We start from the raw sequence: 17785 nt of genomic DNA, 5'->3' as shown, positions 1-17785 counted from the left end.
TGATGAGTCAGTCTAAGCTCTGTGTGCTTTGTACTGTGTCTGTAAGCCTGGTAAAGTTTGACTGCAACAAAGGACTTAACTTTTACTGCAATTCTCTGTGGTGGAATGAATTGTATGAAACTAAACTGACAAGGGAATAAGTGAGGGAATCAGTTGAGAAGGCAAGGAGCAGAATTGCTTGTCTTGTTCAGATAATGACTAGCTATGTGGGATGCAAGGTGATTTGTAGATTACTGATTTTTTGCAGACAAAGTGCAATGAAGTTTAATAACTAAAACCCACACAGTGTGGATGAAATAAAGTGACAGAGACAGCAGGATGAATTTATATGGTGGATGTTTATTGGAGTGGATTTTAAATGTTAAGTGGAGCTGATGACATCAGTGGACCTAACAACCACAAAACCTTTAGACCCAGCTCCTTCATGACATACGAGAGGGGGAAGGAAACATTAATAGGGGGGAACCGTGTTTTTTTTAGGCCCAGTTGCAGCACTTGCAGCTGATGTCGAACACCAGACCGGCAGCACAGTGCTGGTCGTAGGTCTTGCCCTGGCTACAATTGTAGAAGCTGTTCTTATTGGTGGGGTCAGGGTACATGCCGTCAGCCTTGCCGGCGCAGAAGCCAGATCCCCCACTGCTACTGCCACTGCTGCCCCCTTGACCTCCGGGCTGTTGGGGGTTGAGTGGTTGCTGGGCAGGTGTCACTGGGGCAATGGGGCCCGTACGGGCGGCACAACCTGGGAGATATGGAGGAAATAGGAGTTGGGGGAAAGAGATGAGAAAGGGGGTTGAAATATTTTCAACTACTTATTGAACCCAGGTCTGGTTGAGATAGTGAGAGAGGGTTGTTGTTGAACGTTTGTGTGTACAAGCAGCCTTGCGTTTGTGTCTGTCTCTTACCAGCTCCGGTTCCCAGTCCAGACTTGAGGGTGTTGATCAGTGGGTATCTGCCCTGTCCACAGAAGGTTCCAGAGAAGTCATCCAGATCCAGACTCCACACCATGGCTCCTCCAAAGCCAGTGTTCTTCAGCCACTCGATCTGTAGGGGAGAAAGAGAGGAGAGAGGAGGGTTTACTTAACGGGGTGAAATTGGATAAATATGTATAGGTGATAGGGTAAATTATGCAGTTCTATGTTGCTCAGTTGGTAGGGAATGGATCTTGCAATGACAGGATGGTGGATTCGATTCTCGCTGGGTTCACCCATAACAAAATGTATGCACTCACTACTGTAAATCACAAAGAAAAAAGCTACTGTTTAATTCCATATATTATTAGGCTTATTGTACAGAGTAGGATGCTACGCCATTACCACCTAGTTATATATTTCCTCCAACAGACAAACACCCCACAAACACAGACCTTGTCCTGGTAACTCTTGACGTTGTCATATCCAACCCAGATGTTCTGCTGGGTGTAGGCGTAGGGCACCATCTGGGCAGAGTCCCAGGCCTGGGTAGCTCCCTGCTTCAGTAAGGTGCAGATCTAATGACACACACACACAATTACGTTAGGGTTGCAAGTTGCATGATTCAGGAAGCTGCAGATGTAATCACTCAAAAACATACACGGGGTTTGTGTCCAAAATGACACCCTGTTCCCCAGGACAATACCTTTGACAAGAGCACACAAGTAGTGCACTGTGTATGGATTGGAAGAGGGTGAAATTTCAGACCTATCTTAATCCTGTGTCAATTACCTCGTAGTAGGCCAGGAAGCCAGACTGTCTGGTGAATGGTCCGGCCGGGCCGGGGCCATTGGCGGGAGCGCCCACTCCAGTGTTAGAGCCACTGGCCAGCTGGAAGGTGTGGCCGTAGGTGGGGAATCCAACCAGGAGCTTCTCAGCGGGGGCACCACTGCTCTTCCAGTACTTCATAGCATAGTCCTGAGAACACACAGAGTATGTTGTAGTGAGAACACTGGAGAGAGAATAATTATTAAGAAATGTGGAACTCCCTCTCAGCTCAAAACTAAATAGGCAGGAAGAGATAGGTGAGCAGAGGAAGAGAGAGAGGAAGAGATGGGTACAGAGAGAGAGACTCACCACATCGAAGTAGATGTAATCTCCCTGATCAGCTGGTCCTCTGTACAGAGGGCTGTTTTCTCCAGTGTTGTGTTCCCAAGATCCATGAAAGTCATAGGTCATCACATGCAGGTAGTCCAACACGCTGAGAGGGAGAGAGAAAGAGAGAGAGAGAAAGAGTTTCGAATATGCCAAGAAGTATTTGATAGATCATGCATGTTTTAATGTACACATTTTTCCTAAGAACTAATATATGAATGAGACCCAGTGTGTATGTACTGACGATCCAATCTCGGCGATCTGGTATCCGGTGTCGATGGTTCCCTTTCCGGCAGCCACAGCTGCAGTCAGCATCAGACGAGGAAGGTTGGTGTTCTTTCCTTCAGCCTCAAAGGCAGCCATCAGCTCCTAGATGGAGACAGTGCACAGAGTGTGTTAATTTGGGAGTTAATTTGGGAGTTCAGGTGTTCATTCCTGTCTGTGTGTTCATTTGTGTATGCATGAGCTATTTTGTGTGTGTGTGTGTGTGTGTGTGTGTGTGTCTGTATGTGCGATTGTTCATCTGCGTGTGTGTGTGTTTATTCATGTTTGTTCATCTATTTGTGTGTGTGTGTGTGTGTGTGTGTGTGTGTGTGTGTGTGTGTGTGTGTGTGTGTGTGTGTGTGTGTGTGTGTGTGTGTGTGTGTGTGTGTGTGTGTGTGTGTGTGTGTGTGTGTGTGTGTGTTTGAGTCTAACCTGCAGCAGGGTGGTGAATCTGGCCTTGTCTGCGGGTGGGGAGCCTCTGGATCCGGGATACTCCCAGTCAATGTCCAGGCCGTCAAACTGGTACTGTCTCAGGAACTTGATAACGCTGGCGATGAACGTCTGGCGGTTGGCTGCACTGGACACCATTGCTGTGAACCTGGGTACACACACACACAGGTCAGACACAAGGAGTGTGTGTAAATGTGTGTGTGCACTTGCATGTTTATATGCATCTCCACTTACGGCTGAGTGCCAAAATTCCATCCTCCAATGGCCAGCAGAGTCTTCAGGTTGCTGTTCCTGTTACCAAATACAAGACTTAGGGTTATTACTGGCTTAGGCGTGCATGTGTGTACCACGGAAGGCTGCTGAGGGGAAGAAAGCTCATAAAAATGTCTGGGATGGTGGAAATGGAATGGCATCAAACACATAGAAACAATGTGTTTCACATATTTGATACCATTCCACTAATTCTGCTCCAGCCCTTACCACGAGCCCGTCCTCCACACTTAAGGTGCCACAAACCTCCTGTGGCGTGTACATGCCTGAATGAGAAAGTGTTTGCCTGCATTTGTCTATGTGTGTGCGTGCCTGCATGCATATGTGCATGTGTGCATGCCTGCTTGAGTGTGTGTTTGTGTGTGTGTGTTTGTGTGTGTCTCTCTCTCACTGGTTCTTGAGAGCCTGGAACTGTCCGTAGAGTTTCTCATCGTCCCATTCATAGGTCTTGATCTCGTTGTTGGCCATGCCGGCAAAGGCATAGATCAGATGGTCACAGAGACAGGGGTCCACGTTGGTGGGGAAATACTTGCCTGCTCCTGGCCGGTACTGGCCCCAGTTAGTGAAATAACAGGATAGGATGTAGGAGGATCCTATGGAAGGGTAGTAGTAATGTTAGAGTTTGGAGTTTGGCGGTTTTAGAGTCAGGGTTGGCATGTTCTGTAAATCGAGTTATTGTTCTCTGATTGGCTACTTACCTAGATGCTGGCTACATGTAAATGAAATGAACTTTAAACGTACCTAGCTGTGCATGCAGCAGGAGAGCCAGTCCTAGAGAGAGAGAAAAGGAGAATAGTGTGAGAGAAAGCCAGAGAAATAAAGAAGGGAGGAAGAGAAAGGCAGAGGTTTTGTGTTATATTAAACTTTTTTTAAAGTCAACATATTTAGAACTGTAATGATAATGATATAAAGTGCAGTTCTTCCCCTCTGACATGAATATAGGTGGGTCATGGTGCTGTCAACCTCAGTCCTTAGAAACAGAATTTGACCACAGTAGCATAGACAAAATGCATAACTAGAGGACATTCGTCAGTGGCCAATTCTCTCCACAGGGAGCCAAAGCCTTAGCATAGAGCATAGTATGTCTGAATGTTGCTAATTGTCATTACAATGAAAATGTAAATAACATGTTTGAAAGAAAGACCAATAGTACAGACATAAGCTAAATAAGCCAAAATAAATTCCACTTACCAACGCAGATGAGTAGTTTGCCCATGGTTGCTCTGTACATTGCTCCATGGGCTGCTGAACCCTTTTATACTCTCAACGACCACTCCTATCTCACTCATATCTCTATGACTTTCCCATTCCGCAGCAAAACTCAATCAGCCTCAGTCACTTGTTTGAACAAGGGTTTCCACTGCCTTAACAAAAACACTGATAAACTTCATATGTCCTTGTTTTAAGACATGATAAGCTGACGATTAAAAAAGCAGGTCTGTTTTCAATGAAATTGACAACCATAAAGAAGGGTCCATTAGCCACCCCTTAGACTCTTCAGTATATCCTCTACGACTAGCCCCTGCACCCTAGCTAGCACCTTTCTCCTACCACCAAACCCCCTATATACTTGTGGAGATTGACCTTGAAATGGGATGAATGTACAGAATCTGGTGACCATTCTACCAACTCAAGCTCAAGGTTGAGAGGTCACCATAATTAATTGATCTATCTTATGTTTCAGTTCTTCATGCAGTGAGTTGAAGGTTGGGGGGAAGTGCCTAGGGGATAGGAATAAAAGGTGTGACTTGAGGGTAAGGGGAAAGGGGTCTATTTAAAATTAAGCATCAGGCTTGAGACAGACCTGTTTCACCTCATGGTCTGCCAAGCATAAGTTTTGTCACTTGCCGTAGCGTAATTGATAATCGTTATAATGTATCACAATGCAGCCATATAACAAGTAATTATTAAGAAATCAAGTGCACTTTTCAGTGTGTTACCATATTTGTTTGAGTTTATTGGAATCTGTTATTATTACTGATAGTTGTGAGTTATCCACAATGTGGATAAATCAGTCTGATAGCCTTGAGATAAAAGCTGTTTTTTTCAGTATCTTGCCATTAAAAAAAAGACACTGTACAGCAAACTATAAAACAAGAATGATACAATAAAAGGAATAAAAGCTACATAGCTTACGCCAGGTGTGAGAGCAGAATGTCAAAACAACTATTGTGAACAAATAAAAATATTTTTACATTACAGAGTCACAATCAGGTTAACTTTTTGTACTGGTGTTGCTGTAGCTATACCATGAATTGTTCAAAAGGAGTTAATTGCTCTGATATCTACCTTATCACATTAACACAGTGTATACAGTCCTTATAAGTACCTTGAATGCAATCACTGCCAAAGTGGATATCTTGGTTGAAGGACGGCATGTGCACAGCATACTCTGACTAAGCGTTTTGCTGTCTGCAAAGTTAACGCATGCAAACTCTGCCTTCTTTGCCCAGCGCAGGAAATGAATCAGGAGCTAGTAGATGACAAAGCAATGCCCGAACAGCGACAAAAAGCCTGGGAAGTCAGATTAAAACTCTGATGCCATACCGATTACAGCTGTCTCTGATTTGTTGGCGAGGAGAATTCTTAGTAATATTTTGGTAGTAAAATTGTTATTTGATTGTCACACACCTTTCGTGCCAGGGAGGAAGCACGTTCCCACGGCGAGGAATCATCTTATGGAACAGTTCCATTAAACCATGCCTCCCCTGCAGATTTGGAGGTCAACCTAGACCTTGTCTTGCAACAGTAGTGGGCCTGACTCAAGATTAGAAAGTTGCATGTTCAAATCATGATGGGGTGAAGGTTTTTATGCTCTCACACCTGGCGTAAGCTATGTAGCTTTTATTCCATTTATTGTATCATTCTTGTTTTATAATTTGCTGTACAGTGTCTTTTTTTTTAATGGCAAGATACTGAAAAAAACAGCTTTTATCTCAAGGCTATCAGGCTGTTAAATATATATTACTAGCCGGCTACCACACGTTTACTCAACACTGCACCTTAGAGGCTGCTAAACTCAGCAAAAAAAGAAATATCCTATAACTGTCAATTGCTTTTATTTCAGCAAACTTACTAGATGTGCAAGTTCTGGAAGTGAGATGTTACCCCACTCTTCCAACAAGGCACCTGCAAGTTCCCGGACATTTCTGGGGGGAGTGGCCCAAGCCCTCCCCCTCCAATCCAACAGGTCCCAGACGTGCTGATTGGGATTGAGATACGGGCTCTTCGCTGGCCATAGCAGAATACTGACATTCCTGTCTTGTGTCGTGGAAATTTCCTGTATTACCAAATCATGAGAGAGCAAACCACACACAAGTCAGAGTTATCATAAAGTCCATCTTTAATTATATGAGCTTCACCATAGCCCTGTGACTCTGAGATCAATTCAGTGTCTATAAATGAATTCTCTGAGAGTGTCAACATAATGGCAACTGAGATCCTTTATAGCAAAGACACACCCATCTAAACTCACATGACAAATAAAAGATCTTAGGAACATTACACAAAGAAAGATTTTACTTCAGAGAGGAGTATCCCATATAAATTATCGTTCAGTTTGCCCTCTTAGACAAAGTTCTTATCTCGTTCTTGGTACCACTTAGGACCAAAACATTACTTCGTCCAATGGCATGCAGTGGGGCAAAAAGGTATTTAGTCAGCCACCAATTATGCAAGTTCTCCCACTTAAAAATATGAGAGAGGCCTGTAATTTTCATCATAGGTACACTTCAACTATGACAGAAAAAATGAGAAAAAAAATCCAGAAAATCACATTGTTAACCTAACCAGGAAAACTTTGGACACTATAAGGTATGACTGATTAATCAGTTGTAAAAAGGTTTTATGAGGGCTATGATGGGACCAATTTTTCCTAATCAGGTCACATGTTTTTTGTTAAAAATGAAACAATGTCCTATACTTGTGGGGATGAAAAGCCTGTCAAACTGCAGCAACCTTATACTTGTTCATATGAATTATATTTAGACTAGAATAGGAGGGTGGATTTCCTCTACCCAGACACAGAGACAACAACAGAGAGACAATAGAACTCACAGGGCTGAGCTTGATTTATGCATGTTTGCATCATGCAGGCCTATACAACTGTAGGCCTCATAAAACATTAACACATATGTCATCACTATTATGTTGATTAATTAATTCCAGTTCATCATTTTGGATTGAAAATGTATAGGCAGCCTAGCCAGCACAATTTTGAATATAAACCAAATTTGATCACATTCACATTTTCTCCTGACACACAAATGGAATATAAATACATAACACGACCAATTAGTTACCCTGACCAAATGGACAGCGCGCATTGGATGTATGCAGCTGCTCTTATTAGTAGCCTACAGTTGATCAGACTGAAAAATTGTCTCGTTTTCATCCCATCCCATGTCAGATCTCTAATGTTTAGGTGTAGCCTAGGCTGCTGTAACGTTAATGTAATGAGTGCTTGCTTGTGTCTGTCTGTGATTGTGTTATAATCTTTGCAAAATAAATAGTGGAGTGTGAAAAGCCTACTTGAGCGCACGTGAATAAATGTGCTGGGTCAGAGTCTTTCGGTTACTGGCCAACGCTCTAACCTGCCTTTCAATTACTGGCCCAACGCTCTAACCTGTCTTTTAATTACTGGCCCAATGCTCTAACCTGTCATTCAATTACTGGCCCAACGCTCTAACCTGTCTTTCAATTACTGGCCCAATGCTCTAACCTGTCTTTCAATTACTGCCCAACGCTCTAACCTGTCTTTCAATTACTGGCCCAATGCTCTAACCTGTCTTTCAATTACTGGCCCAACGCTCTAACCTGTCTTTCAATTACTGGCCCAATGCTCTAACCTGTCTTTCAATTACTGGCCCAACGCTCTAACCTGTCTTTCAATTACTGGCCCAATGCTCTAACCTGTCTTTCAATTACTGCCCCAATGCTCTAACCTGTCTTTCAATTACTGGCCCAATGCTCTAACCTGCCTTTCAATTACTGGCCCAACGCTCTAACCTGTCTTTCAATTACTGGCCCAATGCTCTAACCTGTCTTTCAATTACTGGCCCAACGCTCTAACCTGTCTTTCAATTACTGGCCCAATGCTCTAACCTGCCTTTCAATTACTGGCCCAACGCTCTAACCTGTCTTTCAATTACTGGCCCAATGCTCTAACCTGTCTTTCAATTACTGGCCCAATGCTCTAACCTGTCTTTCAATTACTGGCCCAATGCTCTAACCTGTCTTTCAATTACTGGCCCAACGCTCTAACCTGTCTTTCAATTACTGGCCCAATGCTCTAACCTGTCTTTCAATTACTGGCCCAATGCTCTAACCTGCCTTTCAATTACTGGCCCAATGCTCTAACCTGCTGCCCCAAATAAGCATCTTGAAAATATCCCTGTTTCTCCTTACTTCCTTGTTGTGTTAAGCAGTTTGAATAACCAGACTTTCGCCATGATCGATGCAGCGTTTTCCCAGAAGCTTGAATCTGATGTGGGCATTTATATCCTCCCTGCTTTGTTTTGCCATTTAGCTGAGCGATCACTGTACCCCCATTTCGCCCAAGACTTTCCAAGAAACAGACAAGGCCTGCAATACAAGCAGATTGATGAACTGCTCCATGTTAACCAGCTATACTTTTGATAACAATTGGTCTTGAATGTCCTAACCTTTGCATCATTCTTCATGAATCTGATCTCAGGCAGAGGTCAACCCTCGGTTTTAATTCACACTTTTTCCATGTACCCCAGAGAGTGAAAGGGGTTCTTCAACAAAAAAGTCAACAAAATTTGCGGTAGTGTTGGCGACGAAAACAGCACACTTGATCAGCTAGATAGCTAGCTACTGAAGTTAGAAAGGCACATTTTAATAAATTGCACTAACTGGACACAAAAATAAAGTTCTAAAACCAAGAAAACTATTTATAATCTACCTCCTCCATCTCCTGTAATTTGAAGAAACTAATTTGAATTGAATAGTGTCCCAAAAATGCTCAACTATCACTTTTCAATCTCTATCCAATAATGTAATCCCCCATAATGCTCGGTGGTACAACCCCAATTCAACACACTAGGTTAATTCTCTGATCCTAATACTATGATTGGATGAACAACATATCAGTTCATACTGATTGGTTGTTTGGAGGTCATCCTCTGGAAGTGGTCATAATTACCATGTAGGTCCATGGAAGGGGCTGAGGCCTATGAGCCTCCTAGGTTTTGTATTGAAGTCATTGTACCCAGAGGAGAACAGAAAATCGCTGTCCTCCGGCTACACCATGGTGCTACCCCAGAGAGTGCTATTGAAGTTACTATAGACCTTCATTACAAAACAGTGTGTTTTAATCAATTATTTTGTGACATTTGAATCAATCTAGTTTTATCTAAAAAGGATAGCTTTTTAGTGTTTCGCTATTTTATTTTTATACAATTTCACAGAGGATGATGGTCCTCCCTTCCTCTTCTGATGAGCCTCCACTGTATTGGCATGGGGTCTGGGGTTCCGTGAGTAGCTTTTGACAATTGTTTTGGATTCTTCATGTCTTACTCATTGATTTGAAGAAGTTTGGCCCGGATGCTGGGTACTATATTTACTGAATATAATATTATGTGTCGCTCAGAGTGAAAACAATGAATGTGTCGATGATGTGGAGAGTGGAGTGCTACTGTCAGGGTCAGAGCCGCTAATTGACAAGGAGAGCACGGACAAGGAAAAGCAAAAGACATGACAACCACAAATTTGCTCCCCCTGAAATCACCCAGTCAAAGCCATGCTCCTTATTGTTGCAAGGCATGTGGGAGGTATTTTCATGTTTAAAAAAACAAATTCAATATGAGGAAACATTGTGGGTAGTGCATCAACTCTGAGAAAGCATTCTGACAAAATGTTTAAAATCCCACACCTTGGAGAAACCACATAGCTGTCATGTGTGCAGTAAATGTTTCCTTACAGAGGAATACCTTCAAAGACATACAGTATGCCAATACATACAGGGGAGAAATAATTTCATTGCCATGTGCGTGGCACTCACTTTACCCGGAAGGGACACTTGGCAGAGCATTTCAGGAAGTTACACCCAGAAGAGAAACCATTCCACTGCACGGTAGGTAGTAAATGTTTCAAACATGCTAGTATTTTGAAGGATCATATGAAATTACACAAGGGGATACACCATATACATGCTCCCAGTGGGCTGCAGCTTCATATCTCAGAGTCAACTAAACATCCACAAGCTAGTTCACACAGGGGAGAAGCCTTTTTGCTGCAATGTGTGCAGCAAATATTTCCCTATGATGGGATACATTAACATACACTACATATGAGGATACACACAGGAGGGAAACATTTTGTTGCCATGTTTGCCATAAAGGCTTCCATCCAAAGGCACACCTGACAGAGCATATGAGGAAGACAAGACACAAGGGTGGAAGTGCTCTATGAGGGGAACATAGTTCAGGCAGAATATCTGAAGAAACAGTTTAGCAATGTAGGACATTCCCCTCATGTCACTTCTGTTAGTCGAATGAATCGAATGTATTGATATATGTGGGCAATTGATATGTGTTAGTGTATTTCTTCTATTTGACACTATATCAATTTATCACAAAGCATAGTACATTTGTACTGTTTTGGCATATCCAAGGAAGACAATATCAAACAGGGTAAACGTCCATGGTTGAACTATTGGTGTCATTCATAAGAAAACTGCAAATATTGACACTCCTGTCCATATATAAATAAATAGGCCTAGATATGTTCTTCTGCAACTATCTTTTAACAGATGACTTTATCCAACAAGGAGAAGGCTGCACAACACAGGGCACAGATAAATGCTGATCCTCTATCAAAAGAGGAATACTTTGCCAAGACAACAGCATGGTATTATTATGGGGAAATTGTTGAGCGTGAAAAACGCAGCATTGTTGCAGTTCTTAACACACTCAAACAGGTGCCCCTGGCACAAAACCATACCCTGTTCAAAAGGCACTTAAATATTTTGTCTTGCCCATTCACCCTCGAAATGGCACACATACACAAACCATTTCTCAGTTGTCTCAATGTTTAAAAATCCTTCTTTAAACATGATTGCGGTAGATTTAACAAGTGACATCAATAAAGGATCATAGCTTCCACCTGGATTCACCTGGTCAGTCTGTCATGGAAAGAGCAGGTGTTCCAAATGTTTTGTACACTCTTATGCCTGATCATGAACTAACACGGCTATCTTCAGCACCAGTGAGAGACGTTCAACCAGAGTAGTTCTAAATCCTAACACCACAAAATAAAAGTGCAGATTTCATAAACAATGCAAAAGAGACGTCAGTTAGCTACGGAGGGTCAAACAGCAATTGCAACATAACAAAAGAAAGGGAGGGACATTACCAAAATGTTGAGAGGTAAAATAAAATGAAAGCAAGTGAGCGAGCGAGCAAACATAAGAGTAGAGGGGGAAACTATTTTGAGAGAAAAAACGTCAATAAGTTCTTATGAAAACATGAAAATTGTGGGATTGAATTCTACTGTATGTTATAAACCACAATGCGTTTATGGTGCAAAAACTAACCTTGGGAATATGAACTTGACATGGCCAGAAAAGGTGAGGAATGTATCTGCAATGGTTATGATATATTCGAGAAATTTGACATAACAGTATTCAGACGTGCAATACTTCAACCACTTAAAACTGTGCTTAGGCATGGTCTAACGTTTGCAGGAGGATAAGCACATTCTCACCTCAAGTTTTTATAAATTCCAACTTTTGCGTGAAAACTAGCGCACGCATGTTTTGTGCGTATGTATGGCGTTTATAGAAATAGGCACCTGGGTAAAAAAAAATGTGTTGTTCAGTCTCATCCATAGATCAGATCACACAAACCAACAGTGCAGAGGCCTGGCATGCCTGCACAGTAGGTGGCGGTAATACAAATACTTTCAACGTCGTGTAGGCTACATCACTGACTGACTCAAAGGGAGCAAATACAGCCATTGGAGCAAACCCTTATCGCTTCTCTGTATGATATCAATGGTATACACTTTACTGTATCGGACATAAGAGGTCAACTGCTTCTTTAGAAAATGTCTAGACTACAGTTGTTACACCTATTTGTCAGTGAGCGGCTAAGAGCGGCTGCTGCTGAAATATTTGGGGCCGTGGAAAAAACAATAACGGATTACCAGGAAGAAATCTCCCGTTCAAAGGAGGACAACGACCGTTTACGATCGCTGTTCGATATCGCTTTCCAACCTCAGTTACCGAAAGCAGGTTTGCAGTTTACTGATTTTCTTTTCTTTAACTAAAGCCACATTCCGTCTATCTATGTCTGATGTGCCTTCCAAAGGGCTTAGCAGTGGAGAGAGTGTGTATTCAAATTTAATTTAGGATTGCTATGGCAAAGACATTTTCTTTTAAAGCTATACATCAAGTCTCATACACAAAAACAAATGTTTATTTTTGTGATGATTTGGTCACAGAAATCAAGGGAAATTACCAATAAGCATCTGGAACTTGTGTCAGGGCATATAGTCTAATTATATTTAGATTGTATGTCTCATGTCAGCATATGTGAGTTAGCTATGTTTTTGTTCTTCCCTCCAGACCCACTCCATCTCACTCTCTCCAAAGAGCTTCTCCCTGAGCATCAGCACCATGAGCAGGAGTGGAGCCCCAGTCTGGACCAGGGGGACCCAGAGCCCACGCAGGTTAAAGAGGAACCAGGGGAGTTTGGGACCAGTCAGAGGGAGGAGTTAATAACCAAAGACTCCATTTTGAGGGACTGTAATCAGAAACCACCTGAGCCACATCTTTACCACATCCAAATAGTGGAGAACAGAGAGAGGGACTCACTATCGATCAACACAACAGGAGAGATCAAAACAGAACCTGGTGAAGAGTGTTATGGAGGGTCTCACTGGGAACCAACCAGTGACTCTCAGTCCCTCTCTGCAGTAAATCCTGACAGTTCTGCAGCTCAGACTGAAAACAGTGAAAGTGACGATGGGGTGGACAGTGGAGGACTACCATCAGGGCTACAACCATTACAATCAAACAACACCCAAACCACTTCTCAAGATAATAAGATGTTTCCATGCCGTACGAAATCACGCCGCCAAAGACTAGCCACACCGTGTTTTTGCAAAGTGTGTGAAAAGTCTTTTGACTTCATAAATCATTTAATCAATCATGTGCGAATGCATGCAAAGGATAAAGATCATGTCTGTGGTGTATGTGGAAATGGCTTTGAGTCCACAGACAGCATGCTGGATCACCTGCTAACACACATTGGAGCCAAACCTTTTTGCCAGATGTGTGGTAAATGTTTCACTAATAAGGCGAACCTGAAAGTGCATATTGTGAGGGCTCATGCCGGTGAGAGACCATTTGAGTGTCCTGTGTGTGGAAAACGCTTTCAAACATCATTCATTTTAAAAACACACCAAGTCATTCATACTGGGGAGAAACCATTTCAGTGTCAAGATTGCGGTAAACATTTCAGTCGAAAAGGAAGCTTGCAGATGCACCTGAGGACACACACAAAGGAGAAGCCGCATCGTTGCCATGTTTGTGGAAAGGGCTTCCCTGTGAAGAGATCCCTGACCACACATATGACAAGTCACACAGGGTTGAAACCGCATCGCTGTGAAGAATGTGGCAAGGCCTTCGCTGTGAGTGAAGCCCTGACAGTGCACATGAAGACTCACCTAGAGGAGAAACCGCATCCATGCCATGAATGCAGCAAACGCTTCAATCGGATGGGATCCCTTAGAAGGCATATGAGCTTGATTCACAAACTGGAGAAATCGTGATATGCGTGGGGAAAATGTATCGGTTTAAACTAGATTTGAAAAGTACTAACTGATATCTAGAATTATACACATACTGTATCTCAGAAGTCACTGCTTTAGGTTGAAAAAGGTAGACAATAATGAATGCATGAACTTGCATAACATTGTGGGGAGCCACAGAGTGGCGTGTCTAACAAAGACCTGTTACTGGATTAATTCAAATTGCATGTTTTGAAAATGTGTATGTGACTGCTTGAACTGAAAGACCTTCCATGTGTGTGGTTTGAGAAGGAGGCTCTTTGTTGAAATATTGAAATATGTCAAATCTATTTTGACTGTGTTGCACAAAATGTAATAGTTTAATAAAACAGATGTTGAAAAATTGTTTTTGAACAAAGGTCATTTTGGCAAAGCCTTTTTCCCTTGCCGTTTTATAAATGAAATTGGGTAGGACTTTTGGTAATAGTACGAATAGTGTAACAGTGAGATTCTTATCTACAGAAGACGCCACCACAGTACACACTTGACATAATACTAAACCCACACATATTGCTGCTGCCTGGATGGTAGAAGATTGCACAAATAGTCATCCTGACTTGAAACAGACCAATTATTTATTAAAACCGTTAAAGATGCACTATGTAGAAATCGCTCCGCCATTTCCTGGTTGCTAAAAAAAGAGCATTTAGCACCGCTGCCCCCAAACTCTGGAAGTCTCTCCCCCCCCAAGCCACCTGCAATTCAGACTCCATCGCCATTTTCAAAAACAATATCAAAGCCTACTTGTTTAGTCTCGCATTCCCCTAAGCTTAGCTCACCCTTACTCAGCCCTAGCCTAAGATAAGTAGCTTTTATTCATTTTATTGTCTTGTTTCATACTCTTCGGTGTGCAGTGTTCTTATGGTTTCTGAAAGGTGCTTAAAGTCCCATGTATTATTATCATTAGGGATAAGGATAACTGTGGCAAGACCCTAATAGGCTAGTGATACAGCCCAGCAGTCAGGTCCAAGTCCTAAAGGGAAATAGATAAGGATGATCTAATTAATTGATTGATTGCATCTAGTTAGGCTGAATAAGATGGATTTTCTACCCTCTGCATCTAATATAATTACAAAAGAATAACAGCACCAGTCCTCAATGTATTGTAATGCATTGTTCAAACATCAATCACGGGTTCTTCTAGTGTCTTAAATCCTGGACAATAGTTATACTGCCCAGATGTTACATGTTACTCTCCCTTCTGAGTGTAGATGTCTCTGCTGTTAACGTTTTGACTGAGCCATTTTCCAGCTGTGTGGTCTCTCCCCTGGGTGAATTTTAAAGTGGGTGTTCAGGTGAGCCGACTGATTGAAACATTTCCCACAGATGTGACAGCGGTAGGGTTTCTCTCCAGTGTGAATGCGGTGGTGTCTCCTCAACAGGCTGATGGTGGTGAAGCTTTTTCGACACACAGAGCAGCTGAATGGTCTTTCCTTGCTGTGCCATCGCATGTGGACTTCTAACTGACAAGAGAAATTGAAGCACTTCCCACACTCCCGGCAAGGATACACTCTCTGTATGCCTTGGGCTTGATAGGGGGATCTCTGTTGAGGAAGCTTGGTGGTGTTCTGGTCTCTAACATGTATGTGTAGACCAATACTTTCTCTTTCATATGTTGCCTGTGGCTGTGGGGCCTCATATTCTGAGAGTCCTCTCTGAATTATATTGTTGATATTGGGTTGGGCACTGTTTTCACTCCGAGCTGCAAGACAGTCTGAATTCACGGTGAAGACGTGCTGTAAGTCACTGGTTGGTTCTGATGTGCTGTAGCCTTCTCCTTCATTCTCTATTTTGATATGATTATTTGATATGGTTCTGGAAAAAGAGTCTCCTTCTCTGTTGTTCACAGTTTGGGGAAGATGTGAAGGTGGAGGTGGGTCCTGATCACAGTTACTTTTCACAAAAGAAGGCGTATATATGGATTCTCCTTCGGTTTCAGACTCCAGCCCTTGAAGCTGCTCTTCCTCTGGACTGTTTCTGAGCTCCTGTTCCTCTTTAATCTGTGTGGGCTCTGGGTCCTCCTGGCCTAGACCGGGGGTCCACTCCTGCTCACGATGCTGCTGCTCAGGTGAAGATGCATCTTCGGTGAGATGGATAGTATGACAGTCTAGAGGGAAAAGAAATTAAGAAAGTCTGGTAAAGGCAATTCTATTTCAGCAAACAACACAGCATACACAATCAATTCTAACTGAAGCTGGAAAGACAGTGAACTACCAGTTTTCTATTGATAGTTCTTTGTATATATATCCATAACAATTATTCTGATATATGGCTGAGAAAAGCTGCCTGCCTGTCTGTCTCATCCCGACACGTTCATTATTATGGGACATCTGGAGATCGAATTTAAATATTGAAACAATGTTGCAAATGTCAGACACAGACAGCAAGGTTTATACAAGTCTCTGCTGTTGAAAACAAAATGTTAGTCTAAATTAAATGTGAGATAATATCTAGATGCTTTTTATAGTGGAGATCAAGTTAATAAATTGTCTGGCTGGGCTGATGAGACAGTGGATTGTGCCATCAGATGTAATAGAGTAAATAGGCATTTTAACGTAATAGCGTTAGCTGGTGAGAATAAAAGACACCGGCTGGAATGCGATTTTAACCAATCAGCATTCAGGATTAGACCCACCCTGTTGTATAAGGTGTCTTAAGAGTGTGTTAGTCTATTTAAACTGGAGTGCGCTCTTTAAATGTAGCTCACTGAGCATTCAGAGCGCACACTGGACGCTCTGGCAGGGGAGGAAGGTTGAGCCGAGCTCTCGGACCTCAACTCAGTCAAGCACCCAAGCTAACATTGGCTAGCTACTTCCAGACACATAATGAGAGAACACCCCAGTCTGACCATTTTACTCACCCTAGCAGAGTTGGTTTGGCTGTTTTCGTGTTATACAGAGCATTGGTGACTAACTGTGCTGCTGGCAACAATTTAAATTACGCTATGCTTATTGACGTCATACCTATTTAACGGGTGTAGAGCGTTCGTAAATTCATCAGTTATTCTGCCCTCTAGGCACACTCAGACGCGAGTGCTCTTAAATCAGTAGCGAGATTGAATTTACGAACGCATCCTTAATGTAACGATGAATGCGTTCAGACCCCAGTGCAGCTCAGCGTAAACAAGCGTAATGGTAGGGTCGGTATCTAACGTTAGTGGGCTTTTCATTTTCTCAAATACTTAGCAATATCGTATAAACAAATTCTTGTAATGTATTTTCAATAGATCAATTCATGGAGTCCAACAACAACCAATTCCCTCATTTTGAGAAATAAAAATAGGTTGGTTGGACTAGCGTTCATTTAGCTAACTAGCTACTATACCTGTTTGAAGTAGAACGCGCTGAACAGCGATATCCAGCAGCTTTCGGAGATGATTGTTCTCCTCCTTGGAGCGAACGATTTCTGTCTGGTACTCAACTATAGTACCCTTCACAGCCCCAAATATCTCATTGGCAGCCGTGGTTAATTTCTCGGTGAGAAATATATTCAACAATTCCAATTTTTTCATTTTGTTTTCTGTGTGAGTAGTATTTTCACAATCCACCATCTTTGTTTACGTTTAGTTTCACGGAAGTGACGATGATTGTGATCTTTGTTTCCGCTCTGATAGCACTGACCGAACTAAAGAGCACCATCTGTGTATTGAAAAACTGTAATAAAATCAAATAGGGCAATTCTCCAGATTTGTCTAGTAAGGGTTCTCAAACCGCTCAGGGAATTCTAGCTATTCCATATATTTGAACTATTCCACAGCTAGCACACCGGATTCAAATAGTCAAGCCCTTGAGTTAGTTCAGGGCTACAACAAAATTGTGAAATATCTGGGGTGTCCCCAAGGAGAGGTATGAGAACCTTCGACATAATGAACTGAAACATGACCTCCACGGCACTCAGTTTTCCAAATGCAGCTGTAAAGGAAA

At 42.4% G+C, this 17785-nt stretch overlaps 3 protein-coding genes across 3 annotated transcripts; 1 reads left to right on the top strand and 2 right to left on the bottom strand.

Annotated features, from left to right (window-relative positions):
- Positions 1 to 319: 319 nt before the first annotated feature.
- On the bottom strand, positions 320 to 4278 carry LOC139369752 (acidic mammalian chitinase-like). The gene is made up of 11 exons (XM_071109012.1): positions 4239 to 4278; positions 3789 to 3818; positions 3439 to 3640; positions 3012 to 3068; positions 2760 to 2925; positions 2308 to 2432; positions 2046 to 2169; positions 1701 to 1886; positions 1364 to 1486; positions 903 to 1041; positions 320 to 739 (listed from the first exon to the last, which is right to left on the bottom strand). The coding sequence occupies exons 1-11, from the start codon at positions 4276 to 4278 to the stop codon at positions 477 to 479; spliced, it is 1455 nt and encodes a 484-aa protein (XP_070965113.1). The 3' UTR covers positions 320 to 476.
- A 7743-nt stretch (positions 4279 to 12021) lies between these two features.
- LOC139369750 (zinc finger and SCAN domain-containing protein 2-like) lies at positions 12022 to 14111 on the top strand. The gene is made up of 2 exons (XM_071109010.1): positions 12022 to 12303; positions 12637 to 14111. The coding sequence occupies exons 1-2, from the start codon at positions 12117 to 12119 to the stop codon at positions 13842 to 13844; spliced, it is 1395 nt and encodes a 464-aa protein (XP_070965111.1). The 5' UTR covers positions 12022 to 12116; the 3' UTR covers positions 13845 to 14111.
- Positions 14112 to 14415: 304 nt separating this feature from the next.
- On the bottom strand, positions 14416 to 17440 carry LOC139369751 (uncharacterized). The gene is made up of 2 exons (XM_071109011.1): positions 17187 to 17440; positions 14416 to 15969 (listed from the first exon to the last, which is right to left on the bottom strand). Exons 1-2 carry the CDS (start codon positions 17410 to 17412, stop codon positions 15086 to 15088), a joined length of 1110 nt encoding a protein of 369 aa, XP_070965112.1. The 5' UTR covers positions 17413 to 17440; the 3' UTR covers positions 14416 to 15085.
- Between the last annotated feature and the right edge of the window lie 345 nt (positions 17441 to 17785).

This window comes from Oncorhynchus clarkii, chromosome 17 (assembly GCF_045791955.1).
Source record: "Oncorhynchus clarkii lewisi isolate Uvic-CL-2024 chromosome 17, UVic_Ocla_1.0, whole genome shotgun sequence".
In the NCBI taxonomy this organism is placed as follows: domain Eukaryota; kingdom Metazoa; phylum Chordata; class Actinopteri; order Salmoniformes; family Salmonidae; genus Oncorhynchus; species Oncorhynchus clarkii.
The sequence above is the reverse complement of the archived record's forward strand: the minus strand, read 5'-3'. Positions and strand labels throughout refer to the sequence as shown.